This window comes from Pogona vitticeps, chromosome 4 (assembly GCF_051106095.1).
Source record: "Pogona vitticeps strain Pit_001003342236 chromosome 4, PviZW2.1, whole genome shotgun sequence".
NCBI lineage: Eukaryota > Metazoa > Chordata > Lepidosauria > Squamata > Agamidae > Pogona > Pogona vitticeps.
In genome coordinates, this window is record NC_135786.1 from 183,627,864 (window position 1) to 183,652,200 (window position 24,337).

Sequence of the window (24,337 nt, forward strand, 5' to 3'; positions counted from 1 at the left end):
AGCAAGGGGAGGGCGCGAAAATGGCTGCCGGCCATAGGGAAGCATCGCTCAGCGGTGAGTTGCGGGGCCCATTGGAACGGATTAAACCAAGTTTAATGCGTTTCAATGGGTATTTTTGTTTCGTTGAGCGATGTTTCCCATAGCGAGGGTTAATCCGGAACAGATTAACCTCGCTATGCGGGGCACCACTGTATTTATGTGGAGATTTGCATGCACCAATAGGAGTTGGTGAGGGGCAGAGTTAGGTGGAAGAGAGAGTTAGAATAGCCAGTTAAGAGTGAAGGGGGAAGGTTGTTTTAGTGGAGAGTTAATTATATTGACTGGACTGTTATCACCTGTAACAATAAACAATTTCTACTTGGTTCTTAAATGGTATGTCACCTGGACCTCTGTCATTAACAGTAAATAAAGTTGATGTAATCAACTGGTGGCAGTTGAAAGACACGTTGCTTGTGCCTTTGTTTGGTTAAACAGCCAAGGGACAGACGGGAACCTGACAGGATCTAACAGTCCCCTTTTAAACAGAGAATCTGATCAATGGATTCCCACCAGAAGAAAGATCATTTAGTCAATAACAGTACAGAAGGAGCCCTCAGGAAAAAAAACTTCTAACTTGCTCACCTGGTGCTCCAGCATATCCTTCTGAAACAGCCACACTGTACTGCCCATCTTGGCCATCTATACTTTTTGGCCGACCTTTTCCTGACATTAGGACAGCACCAGGAGGGCCTGCCTCTCCAGTTACCATAAATATCCCACTTTTCCCAGGCAAGGAAGGCATGCCTGATCTTGATCCTGGTAATGGTGGCTGTCTCAAATATGGCTGGAAAGGTATGCCTTGTAATGGTGGTTGTATGATTACTTGCGGAGGTGGTGGTTGCAAAGGTATTCTTAGCTCTGGAATGTGAGGTTCTGTTCTTGGCTGTATCGGTTGCAGATGGTCTCCCGCTTGCGGCTGTAATGGAGTCCTTGGCTGTGATGGTGTCAGAGGTGTTCCTGGCTCAGGCAGCTGTAATGGTTTTCTTGGGTCTGATGGTGGCAAGGGAGCTTTTCCATGAGGTCTCCTTGGTGACAGCAGTGGTGGCTTTTCAACTAAAGAGTTTGAGGGAGAGAACATTCTCTAGTTAGATGTATTAATTAGTTTCTGTGAACATGTTTATGAAGCAATGGGAAACATAAAAACAGTGAAGCAGAACCAAAAGTCTGATTGCATGCTTCTGTTTTCAAAACAAAAAGACTACACCAAGCAACCAATCACAACAAAGAAACATGACTGAATTCTTAAAACACCATGGCGCAGAATTTGCCAGATACACTATAGTTCTTTTGGAAATACTCTTAAGAGATGATACTGCTACTTTACGGTTAAAATGACTTAGTGAACTTCACCTATAAATGCATGTGGACTACAAAATGAATTAGGAATTCATAATACGGAGGTGACCATAATTATCTAATGCAGCAAAGACCTGTTATGACTACTGTATTAGCAAACCTTAAAGACACTGACTAGGCTGCACAGTTTTTATAAAAACAATGGGAAATTTAAAGCAGCAACAACACAGAACTGAAGTGGTGAATGGAGATGATTAGTGGTTGTGCCAGTGTTACTACCCAGAAATCATATTTAAACTTCATAAATTTGTACATTTCTATTAACATATCCTAGTTTCTAAGTGCTGAAATGTTCTTTCAGAGATATGATCTATGTTCCCTGTGTTAGACAGCCCAAATAAGCACAATTAGCAGGTGGTCCTATAGTAGCTACACAAATAAAGCATATACCAGCAATTTCTGTAATGTTAATAAAACAGGTTACTACATATGGAATATGCAGAAAAAGTCACTCTGAGCCTTGGCTTTCTGCAAAATAAAACATTATTTTAAAAAATCTGATTCAGCATTACTTGGGAGAATGAAAGGACTCTACAGATCTTTTTTAAAATGATCAGAATATTACCAGAAATGTTCCCATTTCATGATGGAGTTGCCACTTCTCTTCATCACTCACTAGCAACAAGATTCTGGTCTGTACAGTAAGAGCTTTGTGGCGCAGTAGTTAAACTGCTGTACTGCAGCCAAAACTGTAGTCACGACCTGGGGTTCAATCCCAGGTAGCTGGCTCAAGGTTGACTCAGCCTTCTATCCTTCCGAGGTTGGTAAAATGAGTACCCAGCTTGCTGGGGGGGGGGGGTAATGTGTAGCCTACATAATTAACTTGTAAACTGCCCAGAGAGTGTTTGAAGCACTATGGGGCGGTATATAAACAGAACCCTTTGCTTTATGACAGTATCTATCTATCTATCTATCTATCTATCTATCTATCTATCTATCTATCTATCTATCTATCTATCTATCTATCTATCTATCTATCTATCTATCTATCTATCTATCTGTCTGTCTGTCTGTCTGTCTGTCTATCTATCTATCTATCTATCTATCTATCTATCTATCTATCTATCTATCTATCTATATCTATCTATCTATCTCTAAAGAAATGGATGTAGCTGGTGCACTAGTATTAACTCTGCAAATGCACTTCTGGTTAGTGCTGGGCATACAGACACAGGGATGAATCCAGGAGCATCCCCAAGCTGTACACTTGTTTTTTCAATGGGAGTGTAACCCCATCAGGTACCAGCTGCATCCCTGTTCCTTGATCTGCCTTTCGACTGACCAGGAGCCCCTCTCTCGTCTGGATTAAGTTTTAATTTATTCACCCACATCCTGTCCATTACTGATACCAAACACTGATCTAGAGCCGATGCAACTTCCTCAGATTTAGGTGGCAAGAGAGGTAGAGTTGGGTGTCATCTGCATACTGGTGACACCAAGCCCCCAAACTCTGGATAATCTCTCCCAGTAGTTTCATATACTGTAGATGTTAAATAACATAGGAGACTAAAATGGAACCCTGAGGGACCCCACAGCTCAGCCCTCAGGGTATTGAACATAAATGTCCCAGCAACACTTTCTGAGTTATCTCCTCCAGGAAGGATTAGAGTCACTGTACAACAGTGCCCCAAGTTCCATTCCAGAAAGACAAGTCAGGAGGATACTGGGTTTTCTGTAGACCTTGTGTCCCAATAGGAGGTCAGTTTTGCGTATGAACATGACATCTAAGAAAGGGAGATGGCCCTCTATTTCTTTTTCCATGATGACTTGTATATTTGGATGCTATTGAGATGGTTTAGAAATTCTTCCAGTTTTTCTTCAACATGGTTCCAAATTGTGAAGGTGTCATCCACGTATCAGAACCAGACTGTGGGTGCAAAGGGTGCCAAAGCCAGGGAAGTTTTTTGAAATGTTCCCTGTAGAAGTTTGCTATAACCGGGCTGAGGGGGCTCCCCATGGCCACTCCATCTGTCTGTTCATAGAACTCATTATCCCACTGAAAGTAGCTGGTCGTTAGGCAGTGTTGGAAAAGGGCCTTGATGTCTTCTGGAAAGATCTGCTGGAGGAGTGTCAGTGTGTCCTTTATCGGTACCTTTAACTACATCAAAGCTAATCAGTCTGTGGGGTTGAGTTTTAGGATGCTGATCTTGCTTATGAAATGTCCTGAGTTGGATGTAGGATGAGGTTTGTCCAATGTGGGTCTGTAGGAGGGTGGCTGATTATTTTGCCTGAAAAAGACAAAAGCTGACCCCACAGCTATAAATACTCAACTATTCAACAAACTGCACCAGAGCACAGACAAGAGTTCTGACTCCTGTCCTCTGAAGATGCCAGCCACAGAGACTGGCAAAACGTTAGAAAGAAAAACCTTAAGAATACCCACAACAACCATTGGATCCTGGCTGTGAAAGCCTTTGAGAATGGATTGTTGTACCTTATTGCTTTGAATGTCCTTTGGAGTTTCTTATGCTTTTTAATATTGTATTTGTTTGATCCTTTTTAATAACTGTATACTCACTCTTGTTAGCTTTAAAATACTGTCTTTAATGATACAGTAGAAGCACCTTGGGTCCTTTTTAAAGGGAAAGGCAGGGTAAAATATTTTTTAAATAAATAAAATTATGTCCTGCTTTAATACAATGCTGCAAATCCTAAATGCACTTGCACTATTCATCACAGTATACACTTAATACTTCTTAAAGTTTCCATTCACAGATCAAAGGAACTACGGGAATGCTGGCCCTTTTATATAACCTGATTGCTCTTTGCTTGCAGCAGGAATGGCTACAGTAGACGTATCGTGTGAAATGAACTCCAACTTGGGTCTGTTTCTCTCCCAGCCAGCCAAAAGACCAGTCCGCATGCAAGTCTGATAGAAACCATTCATTTTGTCTTTGTTTTGTCAGGACAGAAGGTTCAGCTAGGAACAGCAAAGCTCTTTGTTTTGTTGGTTTCTTTAGCTACTCCCATTCCATGGGCGAGCAACTGGGCAGTATGCCTCTGCATGCTGCTCACACGTGATAAATCCCTGGACTGCTGTCATGAAACACACCCTTAGGGTTCATTTATGCTTCTGTTCTTTTAAAGATCTTTCCATTTTTAAAACAAAATAAGAAACAATTTTGAAGTAATCGAAAGCTTCATTTTCCCAAAGAGAAATGCAGAGAATTATAAGACAACACACCTCTCTGTAGCGTTTGTGTGGTTCACCAAAGGGATGAATATATATGAGGATGACACTGCCTACAAGCTAAAGCTATGTCTTATTTCTTCCTCACTCCATAGTGGGAGCAAGGGCCCAAAATGGAATTGTAAAAGGCTTTTAACACCTTGATCACTTCTAGTTCCAATCTGAACTGTACCCTCTGCACTTGCATATTTTATTGATTTAAACCCCTCCCCCCTCTTTTGTAATAAAAATCACAGACGCAGGGTCTGCACTCCAGGCTGAGAATACACTGGATTCAAGCCCTTAACCCTGCATGCTAGAGTCACAGTTCAGATAGTGTACCTTCCAGGTTAGTCTAGAGCAGTGGTTCCCAACCTTGGGTCCCCAGATGTTCTTGGACTAAAACTCCCAGAAACCTTCACTACTAACTCTGCTGGCCAGGATTTCTGGGAATTGTAATTCAACAGCATCTGGAGAATCAAAGTTGGGAACCACTGGTCTAGAACAAAAAAAGGGGGGAAACAACTTTATTTATTTATTTATTTTATTTATACCCCGCCTATCTGGCCCACCAGACCACTCTAATTTGACCCTGAGTCAGACAACTGAGAAAGTCAGAGAGGTCACACAAATCAACACCCATGTTCTATCGCTAGAGATGTCCAATGTAAAAACTTCCAATGTTTCATTCGTTGCAGGTTTTTTTTTTGGGGGGGTGCCTTTCCTATATCCATGTTTTCTGTGTGCTGGGCTTTCCATTTAATACTAAAGAGACTGGTGCTCTGAGGCCTTCCTATATTTCCCCATCCATGTTCTATCTGGCATTATCCAAAAAATTCCTACCCCCGCCCCAAAAAATCTGCTGATACTCAGATGCAGCAAGACTTGTCCTAGAGTCTCAGAATGTGAATATCTTTTCATGAGGTGTGGGGGGGGCAACCATGGCAAAGGAACAATTTCCCCTTACAGCACACAAAGCAAAACAGTGCTTCCCGCCCAGATTCCCATAGGCACCATGGCAAAACTCCTGTTGGTTTGCTGCTCACTTTTCTAGTATTCCAGATAGAAGAACACCAGTCATTTGTTTACTTATCTTTCTGTACTGAACTGCCATTCTGAAAAAGCAGAGGCAAGGTAACAGAGAAGCAAGCAAGCAGCCCAACGGTGATGTGGCAAAAGAACAGAACTCCTCCTCAGCTTCCAACCAACTCAGACCATTTCACCAATTCAAAATTCCCGGGGCGGGGCTACTGATTAGCTACTGACAGCAGCCTTTGTAACCTTATTAGAATAAAAGTTTCCCAGGCAGTTTTACAAACTATGGAGTGGAGAGAAGGCTAGATGGAAGAAGGAAATATATGTGGAGCACTCTCCAGTTACTATACATAATTAGCATTTCAGAAGCTCTCTTCTGGAAACAACTTAAAAATCATGAATCACAAAAGAAGTGCTGCTTCTAAGTTTGGTGTAAACACTTAAGTCCTGTCTTGACATACTGTAGTACTTTTGTAGTAAGTGGTGCTCAGGCCTTTTTGACCTGTGATACAAAATTGTATCTTGGACTGCTGCTTTGAAAAACCTACAAAACAATGATAAAGGAGATCCCACTTGTTAGCAAACACATCTGGTAGTAATCCAGACAGCCAGGGCAAAATTAATCCCAGGTGTTACTCCACTATAGTTAGCTCACTAAATTACAAGGGCACATTCAAAACAGTCTCCTTCTAGCTTAATGTCGGGCAGACTGCAAAACAGACACATGTCTCCACTGCCTGCAAACCAGCTGAGAAGGGAAACAGTATTTAGATCATTGTTGTATTTGAAAATAGAGTATCCCCAGGGTACCATATTTTCCAGCATAGATTTTTGTTTGTTATTGCCAAACTTAACGGATGACACAGCAGGAGGCAACAGTATAATTCTCTGCATCTTGGTCAGATGCCAGCCTGGGAGAAGAATTTGCATCCAGATTTAAAGTGTTAATATTTAATCCAACATTTGTCCTGATATAAAGAGATTTGCCAGCTACAAATAATGTGGGGTTCCCCCCCTAACTTCTTGATTTTTAAATGTGTGTGTGTGTGTTTGTGTGTAAGCATGCATGCATGTGAGCATGTTTTTCCTTTATAAGGTGAATCTCTCTTTTTTGGTAGATTGACAGGATATGAATTAAATAAAGAAAAAGAAAAAGAGGAATCACCTCAAACTACAGAAGATTATTAACTTTTCCTTAAAATTATAAAATTTAAATCTATGCACTTTATATTGAAATGTAAAATCTAATTAAACTATTGGTAAGCATAGTAAATGTTCAGAAATATATAATTTCAATGCTACAACGTTTTGAGCTTTCAAATAAACTGATACAGAGGAAAAATGGATACAGTGGTGCACATGCACCCTTAGATCTATGGTATCTAAGATTTTGTTGTTGATACAAAACATAACAAATGTTTTGCAGTATTATGCAAGATAGCAATCTGCTATGTACACAAGAAACCACTTATATGCATAAGCACCTGCATAAACAAGTACCATTCTATCAGCTTCTTTAAGCCTTTTGCCAACTGATAAATTTCATAGTATTGTGACCTAAATAAATATTCTTTTCTGTTATTATTATTAACAATGTCACAAAATGCTACATTATGATTCATGCTCAGGGAGGATGCTTGCAAGTTTGGGAACATGTCTTTAACCTGCAAAATATATTAGGAAGTCATTCGGTTTTAATTTGGTCCTTTGTCTAATCTAATTGATGTTTACTTACAGCATTATGTATTTATTTTCTATCCCACTTTTCTCCCTTTGTGGAGAGTTAAACAGATTAAAATCTAAAACTAAAATATATACATATTTAAAATAACTATAAATTTAAATTTTTAAAATTTAAATAAAAATTAACAATGAAGCCATCTTAGATATAAGCTAACAGAGATTTTAAATGTAGGATTGCTAATCTTTGAACAATTTTATGTACTGTGTCTTCAAGATTGCTTGTTCTTCTCTTCCTTTTCCGAGACCATTTTATCCATTGGCAGAGGAGCATGTGAGACATTTCTGTGCAGCTAGATATCACATCTTTCTCTTAATCTCTATACAGAAGAAACAGGTGGATGCTGCCTCCCTTTCTTTTCCTATGCCACCCTACACAAGAATCTTTGTCACTTCATGATTAAAACATAACTGAGAACTAGCAACAGCTATTTTTTAACACTTTATGTATTGTGAATACTGAACAGCTTTTGGTCCTAGTATTCTACCAGTTTAAAAGAGCTGCCTTGCACCACTGGGCTGAGAAACATTTGACTGAAGTGTAGGCAGGTAAGAAATTTTGATCCATAAGAGAACTGAACATGATGAGCCAGATGTTTTATTCGAGTGTTGTAGGAAAATGTCCACTATGTGTCAAATCCTTTTATTGTGACCTATCAAAGTACGGTAGGTGCCCCACTACCTCAAATGGAAGCACTGAGAAAGTAATGACCAAGTAAGGATTTGTCCTATGTTTATACATCCTGCACAGTAATATTCATTAGCCCATCATCATAGAATTGGGCTGAGTCATGTAATATATATTTTGCTCTATACTGTTTAAAGTGAAAACTGAATGCAATGCTAGAATATTCTGGCTGCATATTAGGATATCTTTGCCCTATTTAAAAGTTGAAAGGAGGTATAATATTTAACAGGGGGTTGTCTGATTATTTTTAATGAGGTCTCACCATAGCCCGCCCCCCCCCCAGTTATATAAACAGAAGAAAGTTATGCCTGGAGTTTTCCATCTACAGTGACATTATGTAAGTGGCTCAATATGTTTAACATGCTTCAACAGATGCATGAAAATGAAATTATCTTTGGCTATAGAGGTTAAAAGTTGACAATTTTTCTGAGCTTTCCCTAGCCCTCCCAAGAGAGTTCACCCTACTGACAATATACACTAAAACATCAATTTTTTAATATATTCAGTGTTCTGTTTTGGCACTCAGTTCATCTGGAAACTTTCTGCATCCGGTACATTTTCTTAGGATGTAGTCAACTTATAAGATAAGTATTATTAAATATAATGGGACTTACTTCAAAGTAAAGGCAAGGACTGGGCTCCCTGTCCCCTTGCAGTCCGTATATATTTTGACTGGGAAGCTGAAAATACAGAGCCCAAACTTCCAAGCATGCAGGTTCACCTCAAGACATATCTCTCTCAAGACATAGTGGTTCCTCATCTCATGCACTACAACACTGGTTCTTAACCTTGGGTTACTCAGGAGTTTTGGACTGCAACTCCCAGAAGCCTTCACCACCAACTGTGCTGGCTGGGGTTTCTGGGAGTTGCAGTTCAAAAACATCTGAGTAACAAAGGTTGAGAACCACTGCGCTACAATACAGCACCAGAAGAGTATCCTGATGTAAAGTTGGCTGCTAGAGAGCTGGCCATGATTACTGACAGGCTTCAACCTGGTTTGAAGCCTGGGAAAGCACACTTTAGTACATCAAGTGAAGCAAGCACTAGAAGCAGCAGGCAAAGAGGACATAATAGAAAGCAGAGGACAAAAACAGATAGTAGCAATGTCTGCAAGTAATTCCTGTAGTAACTGTGCTAAGACAATTCAGGACCCTGTGTGGTTCACTCAAGGCAGTCTCCCCCCCCCCCCCAATGATTTCAGCCAGGCTTCTTCTTTGCAGAAAGGAGAACAAAAATTAAACTGATATTTTAATGCCTTTATTTTTCACTGAATTTGCATTATTCCTCTTGCAAGTCAACTTGCCTGTAGCAATGATGGCCCCTGTACCTAGCCACTGAATGAGCAGGAGGATCTTCTCCCCTAATCCCCTCAAAGCTGTTATCATTCAACTTTGCAGAAGACTAGTGGAGAATTTGAAAGTTTACTTACTATGTTTGGGACCAGACAAAAACATTAACCAACCCTTTTTTCCTACCCAACGAAGAAAAGCACTTATTTGACCATCATACTTCTGATCTCATTAAATATACCAGTACATATTCTTCTGTAAAGACAATATAAGAATTCTACATGACCTAATCAAAAGCTATAAATTGTGGGGGGTTTTAAAATCAGTATGAAGGGACATGAAAAACATCTACTTCTGCTTCATTGACTATGCAAAAGCCTTTGACTGTGTGGACCACAACAAACTATGGCAAGTTCTTAAAGAAATGGGCGTGCCTGACCACCTTATCTATCTACTGAGAAACCTATATGTGGGACAGGAAGCAACAGTTAGAACTGGATATGGAACAACTGATTGGTTCAAAATTGGGAAAGGAGTACGACAAGGCTGTATATTGTCTCCCAGCTTATTCAATTTATATGCAGAATACATCATGCGGAAGGCTGGACTGGAGGAATCCCAAGCCGGAATTAAGATTGCCGGAAGAAATATCAACAACCTCCGATATGCAGATGACACCACTCTGATGGCAGAAAGTGAGGAGGAATTAAAGAACCTTGTAATGAGGGTGAAAGAAGAGAGTGCAAAAAACGGTCTGAAACTCAACATCAAAAAAACTAAGATCATGGCCACTGGTCCCATCACCTCCTGGGAAATAGAAGGGGAAGATATGGAGGCAGTGACAGATTTTATTTTCCTGGGCTCCATGATCACTGCAGATGGAGACAGCAGCCACGAAATTAAAAGACGCCTGCTTCTTGGGAGGAAAGCGATGACAAATCTTGACAGCATGTTAAAAAGCAGAGACATCACCTTGCCAACAAAAGTCCGAATAGTCAAAGCTATGGTTTTTCCTGTCGTGATGTATGGAAGTGAGAGCTGGACCATAAAGAAAGCAGACCGCCGAAGAATTGATGCCTTTGAATTGTGGTGCTGGAGGAGACTCTTGAGAATACCCTGGACTGCAAGGAGAACAAACCTATCAATTCTAAAGGAAATCAACCCTGAGTGCTCACTGGAAGGACAGATCCTGAAGCTGAGGCTCCAGTACTTTGGCCATCTAATGAGAAGAAAAGACTCCCTGGAAAAGGCCCTGATGTTGGGAAAGTGTGATGGGAAGAGGAGAAGGGGACGACCGAGGATGAGATGGCTGGACAGTGTCTGCGAAGCAACCAACATGAATTTGACACAACTCCGGGAGGCAGTAGAAGATAGGAGGGCCTGGCGTGCTCTGGTCCATGGGGTCACGAAGAGTCGGACACGACTAAACGACTAAACGAAACGATGAAGGGACGTGGTGGCGCTGTGGGTTAAACCACAGAAGCCTGTGCTGCAGGGTCAGAAGACCAGCAGTCGTTTGTCCCAGCTCCCGCCAACCTAGCAGTTCGAAAGCATGCAAATGCAAGTAGATCAATAGGGACCACCTCGGTGGGAAGGTAACAGTGTTGCGTATCTAAGTCACACTGGCCATGTGACCACGGAAGATTGTTTTCGGACAAAACGCTGGCTCTATGGCTTGGAAACGGGGATGAGCACCACCCCCTAGAGTCGAACACGACTGGACAAAAAATTGTCAAGGGGAACCTTTACCTTTACCTTAAAATCAGTATAGGCTTCTATCAAAGAGATAGTTTATGCCAAAATTGACATCTAATGTGAAAAAAGGAGGGTAGAGCTATATAGTTTTGTTCCATCTGTCTCAAAAAGCAAGGGAGAATCTCTCTGCTACACAACTTAAGGAACACAAGGTAAAGTTTTGCGTTTTCAGAGCACACATTTAGCAAGTGTTAGGGTGTGTCACAAAAGACTGATTCAGCCCTACCCTGGGTTCACTCACCCATGAGTAAAGGCTTTCACTCAGAAATTGTTGCAATTTGGCCTGCAATTGCCAAAATCCTCCAGTCAGCATAGTCATGGTGTCTGGTGGGGGGGATTTTGGGAATTGTAGTCCAGGGTCAGTATCATATTCAGGCTCACCACATACTGAATGGAAGCTGTAGAAATGGACATTGCTATTTAGAAAAATGATAGTCACACACACACACAAAAACACAGGACAGGCACATGTCCAAATAGCTGCAGTCACTTCTGCAGTTCTATTCTGTGCAGAGCACATCTGAACAGGATCCTTTCTGACGCTTTGCTTAGATCCGATAACTGTTACTGATTTTGTTCAAGACAGCTCAGATCTCAGCCTGAATCTCAGGGTGTGGAATTCTACTCTACCATTAAGCATTGCAATAAAAGCAACAGCTATTTCAGCGGTAATGCTGTACCCTATCAAGTGAAACTATAGCAGCACACTGGGGTCAAAGTGGAATGATCTCAAAGTTTTGAAAATACAAACAAAATTTAACAAACAAACCAAACAGGTTAAAAAGCACAGTTGGGGGGGGGGGAGATATCACTCTTTTTTTCCCTGGCAAATGTTCTGTTTCGTTTAGCCATGTTATTATCTCCCTATATTTTAAAGTAAATATTGGCATATTGAAAGAGACAGGGTAACTTACATGTAGCAGGATGAAGTTTCTTCAGGTCCTGAAAGTCAATAGCTATTTTGTGGTTACTGAGACTTTGAGAAGAATTCTTGAGAATAACAATATCTTCAGAATGGGTTGTTACAGTTCTGTTAATTTGATTCACACACTTCCAAAGACTGGAGATATGTTTGTTTAATCCCTCCTTTATCCTCTGAAGGCTACTAGAGACAGAATCCAACTTGCTGCATGTTTTCTCAACATTGGACACCCTTCCTTCCAAGTCTGAGACACCTGGAATTTTTTCCTTACATTTCTGAAACACTTTTTCATTTAGGAGTTCCATCCTTTCCTTCAAGTCATTACAACAATTGCTGCCTGGGTAAACTGTATGGCTGGCTACTGTTTTCTGTATTTCATCTATTTTTCTAAACACACCAAGCTGTGTTTTTTCACATGTAGAGTTGACACCCAGAAGCTGCTCTTTGCAACTGTTCAAGCCTGCCTGAAGGTTTCTCACATCTCTATCAAGGGCACTCAGTCCAAAACGAACTATTCGAAAGTCCTTCTGAAGTTTCTGTATGTCACGTTGGCTGCCTTTAATTAAATTAAACTTTTCATTTAGGGAGCCATTTAAAGATTTTAAAAGGTCCAAATTGTTATCTGTTTTCAAAAACAACAGATCATATTTACTGTTACAGTTTTCTATGTCTTCTTGGAGACCTTCCATATTTGGTGGTACAGATTCACATTTCTGCTGGCAAAGATTTTCAACAATTTGTAGTTTGTTCTTTACCGTATTAATCTCAGATGCAAGCTGCTCATTTCCAGATCCCAAGACACTGTGTGAGACAGATCCCTGACCAATATGTATTTCATCTGTGACATTAGCATGTATAAAAGTCACACTTAATTTATTTTCCAGTGGTTGAAGCTTTTTGTCAAATAATTTTTTCACTTCCTCTATTTCAGTAGATATAACACCACGAAGAGTTTCCTCAATATAAAAACAGTGTTCTTCAGCATTTCTCTCTGTCACATTGATCCTTGCTTCCATTTCCTCCCATTTTGCATCAAAGTTGTCTTCTGAATGCGGACTAGAAATATGTTTTATTTCATTATCTAACCTGGCATTTAAAACTCTATTTGCTTCTGCAGTTCTGTCAATCTTTTCATTCAAAGCTTTTAACTGTTGTTCAAAGTCATTACTTTTAGCATCTTTGCAACACAATGACTGGTTTGATGGTCCTTGAATAAGACTCTGAAGATACTTTATTTCTTTTCTCAGCTCATTTTCTTTTTCTCCAAAAAGTTCTTTTATTCCTGAGCAATTCATTTCATGATCCTCACATTGCTGCTGAAGATCCAACAGTTTGTACTCACAGGAATTCTTCAGATCTGCCATTTTCTTTTCAAATCCTTCCAACATTTCCTGTCTCAGGGCTTCAAACTTAGCATCTATGTATGCATGATATAGCTGGCTGGCAGGTATTGTGATTGTTGGGCCTTGGGCCGCTTCTTGGAGCTGCTTTAATTGCTCTTCGTAGTCATTTACTTTCCCATTCATGTCTTCTAACTGGTTATTTTTGGCCTTCAAGTCATCTTTCATTTCATCTAGTTCAGTTTTCAGGTTTTCTATGCTAGCTTCTCTTTGGTCCTTATTCTCTGTTTCACCCTTAACAGTACTATCGGACCTTGGATGATCATGAAAATTGTTCAACCAAGAGACATGCATCCGACTTGCATCTTCTTGCACAGTGAGCTTGGGTTTTTCATTTACACCCATTAAAGAGGACTGAAGTTCTAACACAGTCTGTGTGAGACGAAACAGTTCATCCTCAAGGAACTGAATTTTTTTATCCTGTGCATCCTGTTGTTCTAACCTGGGACCAGCATCTATGGACAGAAAAGAAGAAATCATTGAAGCAGCATTTTAACTATCTCTTTCCCAATCACTCACTGAATAACTTAGCTCACATTATTTTATTTTGGTACTGCATGCACATTAATACTATAAAACAATATATGGGGATGGATTGCAGGTAACATTAAACCCTGACTTAGCATTATGCATATAAATAGTAAGGAGTCAAAGAAATATCTTGGGTTCAAACACTCTAAAGACACCCAGCCCCAACTTTCCACCTTGAACCATGGTCAAAAAGGAAATAACTCAGGATACAATTTCACTTTGCTGGCCTTTTGTTACGTGTCACCAGGAATTGTGGTTTAATATAAAAATTAAGGTTTAGTTTTAAAAGTATAATAGTTACATAGGTGAGTTAGAAATTTCTAGGTTCTTTTTCTGGCCTATTTAGCTATTGACTAGATTCTTCTTATCAAAGGAATCTGCAGAAAGGGAATGATTCCTGGCTTTTTCCTCTTTCCCCGAGTAATGCAGAAGGAGGTTCCATCTTGCACTTTGTGCAGGCTGCTCTCTGCTCACACACATAATACTACACTATGATTTAGCGCCTATGTGCAAACATACCTATAGCCTATAGATCATTTGTGACTACTTTGAAATGTGGCATGACTGTTGTTAGAATGTTTCTGATGAGGCAAATGCCTAAGTACGTGTTAACATATGCTATCTATGTACTGAGCAGGATTCCCCCCAACACATACACTTATGTGTTAAAGTAGACAAACTGTATATGTACAACATGTCCGTGTATATCACAATGGATGAAGAACCAGCAGCTTGCAGGTCAAATTTGGCTTGTGTGGCTTTAGTCTCCATTCAGCCTGCTGGCCTCTTACAGATCCTGTTCAATCACCTCCAAGACAACAGGAAAGGCCTTGGGAGTTTCTTAAAGGAACAATGGCAGTAGTAGAAGAGATAATGTAGGCAATATTTTAAAAAGATGCCAGTAAGAAATTGAATTGTTTTATGTTTATATGCATATGGGACAAGAGGAAGGATGTACAGGGAGGCTATGCCCTTACTGTGCCCATTCCACTATCCATTTGACCAAATCCTATGCTACCACTAGTATTTTAAAAAATACATACACAAATAAACCATCCCATTCTTACAAAACCTAGAACTGCCTTCCTTGTTGGACTGCAATTTCCATCAACTCCTGCCACTAGCTCTGTTTGTTAGGGTTGATGGGAACTGCCGTCCTATGTATGCCAGAGAGGCATGCAATCCCTGCTGCAAAATAACCTCTTAGGTTTGGTAAGGATTTCAATGGAACAATTATGAGACAGCTGCCGGATAAGGACTAATCAGCTGCCATTTAGCAACACATATTAAAAAGAAATAATTATTCTTTCTCACCCTGCAGATACAAGAAATCCAGTGTAAATCTGCATTGAATCTTTGTGTGGGAATTACCTGCTTTTGACTATATAAGCAGTCACCAGCCTGATGAATGCGAAAGGTATCATAAAGCATGTTGAACACTGAAGACTGCTGCATAAAATAGAGCCGAAAGGGAACACTAGGCAGGTTCATGCATACCAAGATCCAAAGAAAAAGTTACCCAAGCTTGTCTTCTTATGTTCAGGTGGTAGTTCTGCCGGGTAAACTACCGGTCGTGGTTTTTGTGGCACAGCTTCTTTGCAGTCTATGCCCATGTATCCAGGGCAACACCTCCACTCCAATTCTGTTACTGTCTTGTATGCTATTTTATATTTAGGTCTGAAACTTGTGCGATATCTGCAATAAATAAAATGAAAAGGGCACAATGAAATTAATCTGGTGGTTTTTATCTATCATTTGGCTCTTTCATATGAACAAACTGGAGGTCATGTTTTATAAATTAAGAAGAACAACAGCTGCAGTTTAGAAATATCAGCCAGCTATTTGCTAGGCAGGGCTGAAATTAATTTATCCTTCCATAATACGAGGGTGGAAAAATGATGAAACATTAAGAAACCAGCCAGCAAGGCTCATGTGCACACACACAAATCACATAATTTAGCTTACTTTTCAGTTTCTCTTGTAGTGCAAGAATGCTAAGGGTTTTCAGTAGCAGCCTTAACCTTTATTACCTTTGGAACTATGAAATGATATCACCTGCCTATATACAGTATATCACAGAAGTAAATCCCCTCAAATTTCATAAATATTTTAGTATATCTTTTCATGTGACAACACTAAAGAAATTACACTTGGCTACAATGTAAAGCAGTGAGTATACAGCTTGTATAACAGTGTAAATGTGCTGTCCCCTCAAAATAACGCAACACACAGCCATTAATGTCTAAATCGCTGGTAACAAAAGGGAGTACACCCCTAGGTGACCGTCCAAATTGGGCCCAAGTAGCCATTCTCCCTCCCTGGTGTCATGAGAGTGTCACAAGTCTCAGGTGCAAAGGGGGAACAGGTGTTATCACTCTCACTCTCTCAGACTGGTCACTGGAAGTTCCACATAGCACCTCATGGTAATGAACTATCTGAGGATCGGAAAAAAATGAATTGTTGCTCTACATAAAGATGGTCTAGGCTATAAGAAGATTGCCAAAACCCTGAAACTGAGCTGCAGCCTTGCCATGGTCAACTAAAGAAGTTGAGTGCCCGCGCTCAGCGTCATATCCAGAGGCTGGCTTTGGGAAATAGATGTATGAGTGCTGCCAGCATTGCTGCAGAGGTTGAAGGGGGGGGGAGTCAGCCTGCCAGTGCTCAGACCATATGCCACACACTGTATCAAATTGGTTTCCAGGGCTGTCATCCCAGAAGGAAGCCTCTACTAAAGATGATGCACAAGAAAGCCCGCATACGGTTTGCTGCAGAAAAGCAGACTAAGGCCATGGATTTCTGGAACCATGTCCTGTGGGCCGATGGGACCAAGATAAACTTATTTGGTTCAGATAGTGGCAAGTGTATGTGGTGGCAACCAGGTGAGGAGTACAAAGACAAATGTGTTGTGCCTACAGTCAAGCATGGTGGTGGGAGTGTCATGGTCTGGGGCTGCATGAGTGCTGCCAGCCCTGAGGAGCTACAGTTCATTAAGGGAACCATGAATGCCAACATTTACTGTGACATACTGAAGCAGAGCATGATCCCCTCCCTTCAGAGACTGGACCACAGGGGAGTATTCCAAGACGATAACAACCACACATCTCCAAAATGACCACTGACTTGCTAAAGCAGCTGAGGGTAAAGGTGATGGACTGGCTAAGCATGTCTCCAGACCTAAACCCTATCTGTGGGGCATCCTGAAATGGAAAGTGGAGGTGCACAAGGTCTCTAACATCCGCCAGCTTTGTGATGTCATCATGCAGGAGTGGAAGAGGACTCCAGTGGCAATCTGTGAAGCTCTGGTGAACTCTATGCCCAAGAGGATTAAGGCAATGCTGGAATATAATGGTGGCCATAAAAAATATTGGCAATTTGTGCCCAATTTGGACATTGTCACTTAGGGGTGTACTCCCTTTTGTTGTCAGCGGTTTAGATATTAATGGCTGTGTGTTGCGTTATTTTGAGGGGACAGCACATTTACACTGTTCCACAAGCTGTATATTCACATTGTAGCCAAGTGTTATTTCTTCAGTGATGTTACATGAAAAGACATACTAAAATATTTATGAAATTTTAGGGCATGTACTCACTAAGTACTGTAACTTTCATGGCTCCTATTTGAGATGCACATAGTTATCATTATTGCTTAAGTTAGTTATTAAGGACTTAACTAGAGATTGGCACGAACCCCCCAGTTTGGCAGCTTGTGCTGGTTTGGCAGACAGCCGAACAGGTGTTCCACAGTTCAGCTCCCTCTCTCTCCAACAGGTGCTCACTTGAAAGCAGCATCCTGTCTTCCTTGCCCCACCTCCTCCTGGCACTGCTTCTGAGTGGGCACCTACTGGAGGGGGTGGGATGCCAAATTGCAAAAACCTGTTCAGCTGTCTGCTGAACTGGCAGTTCATGCCCATGTCTAGACTTACAGTGCTGGGATCAATAAACATCACTGATGGATAACTCAGGTGGTTGGTATTAAAGCAGACCTGAGAGATGCATCCTAGCTTGGATCTTAGTGACAGAGTAGAACCTCCACATCAGCATAAATAATTTTCTATTTGTAAACATTTAATTTGTCCCAAAATAAATGTTAATCAAGACAAAAGCCAGTGAGAATCAATACAAGTCACTGATAAGTGTTACATACAGCACTGATGTTACCTGTCTGTCATGGGTTTGGAGGGAAAGTTCCATCCTATGGGGAGTGGAAGGCGGGACATCAGGAGGAGGGGCTGTACTGTATATATATGTGGAGCTTGTGTGGAGAAGCTAGAGAAGCTGGAGAAAAAGCTGAGAGAAGAAGCTTGAGTGGGAGTCTGTGTGTCAGACAGGGTACTACTGTGTGTCAGTCAGTACCAACCTGATAGGTTCAGGTGTCTGTATGGTTAGCCAGAACTGATAGGTTCAGGGTCTGTGCTTCAAGTTAAGTGTTCTGTGTGAACCAAACTGTGTGTATGCATGATTGAGACTAAGCCACGTGACTGTATCTTATTCACCTGATCATTTTATTTTCCCTGTGTGTTGTTTAAATAAACCTTATTCCTTTATTTGTTAAAAATCCATCCCTGGTCTGTGTGACTTCTTATAGGGAATGGTTGGTGGCAGCTTAGTGAAACTGTGGCATATCCCAGTAGGTCTGGGTTTGTCACATTGATTGGTGTCCAGCGTGTGGGATACGACTGGTCCAGTTGTCCAGTGGTCCAGCAAAGCCTTGGCAAGTGTGCCCAGAGCAAGGGGGGTCTAGTCAGGGACAATCTGAGAGCACGTAGGTAATCTTCTAGGTGTACCTCACGGGGGGGTGCGCTAGTAGAAGAACGTGTAACCTCAGATTGGGGACTAGATTAGGGAGCTCTGAGGCAGCCTGTTTTGGCGGGAAAAAGCTGAGGCAAAACTGTGTAGTAGCAGTGATCTAGCCTGCCTGCTGAGAGGCCTAGCAGAGGGGGGTAGACTCTGGCTCGCAACTGTTGCAAGTTAGTGCTGAAGAACAGCAGTAATCTATAGAAAGCTGGTTCTGAGGCAAAAGAAAAAAAAAGTGGTCGCTTTATTTTGAGGCTTGACTTTTGAAAGCAGCCTGTTCTGGGGGGGGATTATGCCCTTGACTCGAAGCCAAATGGCAGAAATGGGTGAAGTGAAAGACCCCCAGGTAGACCAAGGTTCTGAGGATGAATTTGGCTCGGTGCAGGGTGACAGCACGGGAGAACAGAACCCAGAACTCAGGAAAATGCTCATAGCCCAACAGCATGAACTGAGGATGAGGTAAATAGAAAGGGAAGAGAAACAAAGGCAATTGGAAAAAGAAGAAAGATTAGAGAGAGAGAGAATGGAAATGGAGAGGGAATTGCAGAGAGAGAAAATGGCGTTTGAGTTAAGAAAATTGGAACTGATGAATCAGAACAATAATAACAATAGGGATTCTGAGGGAGGCCAATTGTCTAAAGCTGACCTGAAGAAATTCCCTGTGTACCACAAGGGAGATTGTCCTGAGGTGTTCTTTTCCCTAGTGGAAAGAGCGTTTGTGGACTTCTCAGTAAGGGAAACTGAGAAGATGACCATCATGCGATCTTTAATCAGTGGCAGCCTTGCAGAAGTCTATGCAGAGATGCCAGAGGAACTGATGAAAGATTTTGCAGAGTTTAAAAAACTGGTGTTTGCCAGACATGGGATAAATGCGGAACATCTGAGGCAAAGATTCAGGTCAATCACCAAGAAACCAGAGCAGACTTTTACCCAAGTGGGGGCCCAATTGGTGAGGCTGCTAGAGAAATGGCTATCTCAGGAGGGGACAGAGACCTTTCAGCAGCTCAAAGACTTGATAGCGCTGGAACAGTTCTATTCAGTCCTGCATGGGGAACTGAAATTCCAGGTGAGGGAAAGGAAACCGAAATCTGTGGCAGAAGCAGCCGAGATCGCAGATTTTATTTCCCAAATAAGAAAGCCCTTGGGTGAGGGGAAATCGATGGGGAAACCTAAAGAAACCTACAGCAAGTACTCTCAGGGACCAGGGAAAAGCCAGCAAGGGGGAGGGGCCCATGGTGAAGGGAAGCCCTCAGACATGAAACCAAGACCTCAGGTTTTGGAGGGAAAACCAAAACAAGATGAGAAAGACTCAAAATACAGCAGAAAATGTTATTTCTGTCAGGGAAAGGGCCATCTAATCTCAGAGTGTGAGAAATTAAAGCAGCTAAAAGGAATTGTGCCTCATGATTCGAGTGGAACCAAGCCAAAAGCTGTGTTCTGTGTCCAGAAAGAGCAAAGCTCCTTGTCACTGAGGGAGCCTGTTGCCATGACTACTCAATCTGGAACAGTTACATCTGCTGATCAGGCTGAGGAAAATGGTCCTCTTGTGGAGGTCAAGCGCTGCTTGCTCGTGAGAACAGATTCTCAGTTGTTTGAAACAGCAGGGGTGGACGTAGGAATACTTGACCATCAGTATCGGGGGTTGAGGGACACTTGTTCCCAGGTGACCCTGTGCCATCCAGATATTATTCCTAGGGAGTATGTAATCCCAAATGAGAGCATGAAGGTGGCAGGGATTGAGGGGCAGGTGATCTCACTGCCAGTAGCGGAGGTACCTGTGAACTTTCAAGGCTGGAGGGGAGTTTGGCGGCTAGCGATTTCATCGACTCTGCCAGCAGCCGTGCTCGTGGGAAATGACCTGGCTGAACATGTGAAACGGGTGCTAGTGATTACACGTTCACAAGCTACCACGGGGACAGTTCAGGGGGGTACTGATGAGCCAGAGACGGAAGCAGAGGGGAGTTCAGAAGCTGTGGTGGAAACCTTAACCACAGACAGCCGATTTGGCCAAGAGCAAAAGGCAGACGCCACTCTCCAAAAGTGTTTTGAACAGGTGACTGACACCCAGCTAACACCTGAAACCCCAGTGAGATTTCTAGAGAAAAAGGGGATTTTGTATAGAGAGACCCTGAGGAATATCTCAAAAGGGGGAGATGGGATCCGAAGTCAGCTAGTGGTACCTGAAAAGTATCGCCCCATGATCTTACAAAGGGGGCACTCTGACATGTTTGCTGCACACTTAGGGGTGAACAAAACACAACAGAGAATCACACAGAATTTTTACTGGCCTGACATAGGGAAGCAGATCAGGGAGTTCTGTAAACAATGTGATGTGTGTCAAAGGCAGGGGAATAGCCGCGACAGGACCAAAGCAAAGTTGTGCCCTTTGCCTGTGATTGACACTCCGTTCAAATGCATAGGGGTGGATATTGTGGGACCTTTGCCCAAGGCCACAAAGAGGGGGAACAGGTTCATTCTCACCATTGTGGACCATGCCACGAGGTACCCTGAAGCCATTCCCTTGACTAACATTGAAACTAACACAGTGGCAGATGCCTTGGTGGGGTATATGTCCAGGATGGGATTTGCCTCAGAAATAATCACAGATTTGGGCGCATCGTTCACATCGAAGCTCATGAAACGCTTATGGCAAATCTGTGGAATTAAGCACAAGGAAACCACTGCCTATCACCCTGAAAGTAATGGGTTAACTGAGAAGTTCAATGGGACTCTAATGCGCATGATTAGGGCTTACTTGGCGGAGAATCCAAACAATTGGGACCAGAAGCTGCAATCCCTTTTGTTTGCTTATCGATCAGTGCCACAAGCCAGTACCGGGTTCAGTCCGTTTGAACTTTTGTTTGGGAGAAGGGTGAAAGGGCCACTCGATATAATCAAACAAAATTGGGAGCAGATCACCCAGGATGACCCACAAGATGTTGTGACATATATAGACTCTTTAAGGAATGACCTAAAGAGAAACCTAGAGCTGGCAGCAGAGACCCTGCAAGCTCAAAAGGTCAGAAAGAAAGCTTGGGATGACCAGCAAGGCAGGGAGAGGTACTTTAACCCAGGGGAGGAAGTGCTTTGGCCTAGGCCCTGCAAAGTGAACAAACTGCAGCTGGGTAGCCCAGAAATAAAATACTTGGGTCACATAGTAGGGGGAGGAGTGATAAAACCCCTAGAGGCCAAGATAGAAGCAGTTCGTGATTGGCCCAGACCCAACACCAAGAAAAAAGTCAAATCATTTCTTGGGTTGGTGGGCTACTACAGAAAGTTCATCCCGAGGTTTAGCGAGATTGCGGCTCCGCTGACCGATCTGACGAGGAAGAAGGCTGATGACCGCATCCCGTGGACCAGCGACTGTGAGGAGGCGTTCCAGAGGTTGAAGCAGGCGCTCATCAACTATCCAGTGCTGCGTGCTCCAGACTACGACCGGGAGTTCATCATCTACACCGATGCGTCTAACAGCGGGGTAGGAGCAGTTCTTTGCCAGGAGGATGAGAATGGTGACCAGCATCCAGTGTCCTACCTGAGTAGGAAACTCCAGAAAGGTGAGAGACATTTGGCAACCGTGGAGAAGGAGTGCCTGGCCATAGTCTACGCGATCCAGAAGGCCAAGCCTTACATCTGGGGAAGACATTTTATTCTGTGCACTGACCATTCACCACTGCAATGGTTAAAGACAATGAAAACCCACAATAGTAAACTTATGAGGTGGGCTTTAAATCTGCAAGACTATGACTTTGAAGTGAAGGTGGTCAGAGGGTCAGTGAACTGTGTTGCTGACGCCTTGTCAAGAAGACCTGAAGAATGAAGACGGCGAAAGAAACATGGACTATGTATATATTTTGATGACAAAAAGTCAAATGTGTCTGTTTATTAAACATGTTGGTTTGTATGAATAAAGGTAACTTGATGTATTGTTAATGGTAAATGTTTAAATGCCTAATAGAGTGTAAGTATAAGTAAGTATGGTATTGTATGTTATTATATGACTGTTTTTGTATGTTTTGGATCCAGGTTGTTTTTTGGTGAAAAGCACCTTAGCTTTCCCCCTACAAAACAACTTATAAAGAGGGGAGGTGTTACATACAGCACTGATGTTACCTGTCTGTCATGGGTTTGGAGGGAAAGTTCCATCCTATGGGGAGTGGAAGGCGGGACATCAGGAGGAGGGGCTGTACTGTATATATATGTGGAGCTTGTGTGGAGAAGCTAGAGAAGCTGGAGAAAAAGCTGAGAGAAGAAGCTTGAGTGGGAGTCTGTGTGTCAGACAGGGTACTACTGTGTGTCAGTCAGTACCAACCTGATAGGTTCAGGTGTCTGTATGGTTAGCCAGAACTGATAGGTTCAGGGTCTGTGCTTCAAGTTAAGTGTTCTGTGTGAACCAAACTGTGTGTATGCATGATTGAGACTAAGCCACGTGACTGTATCTTATTCACCTGATCATTTTATTTTCCCTGTGTGTTGTTTAAATAAACCTTATTCCTTTATTTGTTAAAAATCCATCCCTGGTCTGTGTGACTTCTTATAGGGAATGGTTGGTGGCAGCTTAGTGAAACTGTGGCATATCCCAGTAGGTCTGGGATAGGTCTAGTAGCTCCCTCTCTCTCCAACAGGTGCTCACTTGAAAGCAGCATCCTGTCTTCCTTGCCCCACCTCCTCCTGGCACTGCTTCTGAGTGGGCACCTACTGGAGGGGGTGGGATGCCAAATTGCAAAAACCTGTTCAGCTGTCTGCTGAACTGGCAGTTCATGCCCATGTCTAGACTTACAGTGCTGGGATCAATAAACATCACTGATGGATAACTCAGGTGGTTGGTATTAAAGCAGACCTGAGAGATGCATCCTGGCTTGGATCTTAGTGACAGAGTAGAACCTCCACATCAGCATAAATAATTTTCTATTTGTAAACATTTAATTTGTCCCAAAATAAATGTTAATCAAGACAAAAGCCAGTGAGAATCAATACAAGTCACTGATAAGTAGTTGTGCTTCAGTTTTATGTACTTATGGACCAAATGAGATAGAACAAACCAATGGCTTGTTTTTGAATAATTTAAATGATGTCTATTGTGGTTTTCCACAACTATCTCCCTAGATTTAAAACCGGTGATTTATATAACATATATTTAGTATATACATTGTCTGCAAAAAAAAAGCAACTAAGCATTTCAAAGTGTAATCAATATCTCTTTACTTGGTCTCCAATCTCACATCCGTACATTATGTATTTAGCCCTATGGCTAAATATTGCATTCCATGTGCCTGAGAAAGTGGCTTGTAATCAATGGAAGCCTATATTGAAATTAATTTTAGTCTCCAAGTTGTCACAATAAATTTAAAAAATAGATCTTGAAACAGATTAATATGGTCACCTCTTTGAAATCTGCAGAAGTGTTCACATTAATCAAGTCTTTAAATGGGCAATATAACATACCGAGCAAGCCTGTGCATATTGGCTCAGAAGCCGAACTATGTTCCATCATGTATACGTTTTAAATATTATTTGAAGAACATAAAACATAAACAATTCCTGCAGGAGAGTATGGAAGAGAGGGAAAATCTAATATCCTGGTCACTCATGACTTTGGCTTGTTCTCTTATCTATAGTGTA

General features: G+C 41.9%; 1 protein-coding gene across 1 annotated transcript in view; it reads right to left on the reverse strand.

Moving 5' to 3' along the window:
- EMILIN2 (elastin microfibril interfacer 2) overlaps positions 1-24,337 on the reverse strand; it is a 52,781-nt gene that overhangs the window by 9,588 nt on the left and 18,856 nt on the right. Inside the window, exons 3-5 of the mRNA XM_020794509.3 lie at positions 15,444-15,619; positions 11,986-13,848; positions 622-1,092 (exon numbers count right to left, since the gene is read on the reverse strand). Coding sequence (XP_020650168.3) covers positions 622-1,092; positions 11,986-13,848; positions 15,444-15,619 — 2,510 coding nt within the window. The remainder of the gene's footprint in view (positions 1-621; positions 1,093-11,985; positions 13,849-15,443; positions 15,620-24,337) is intronic.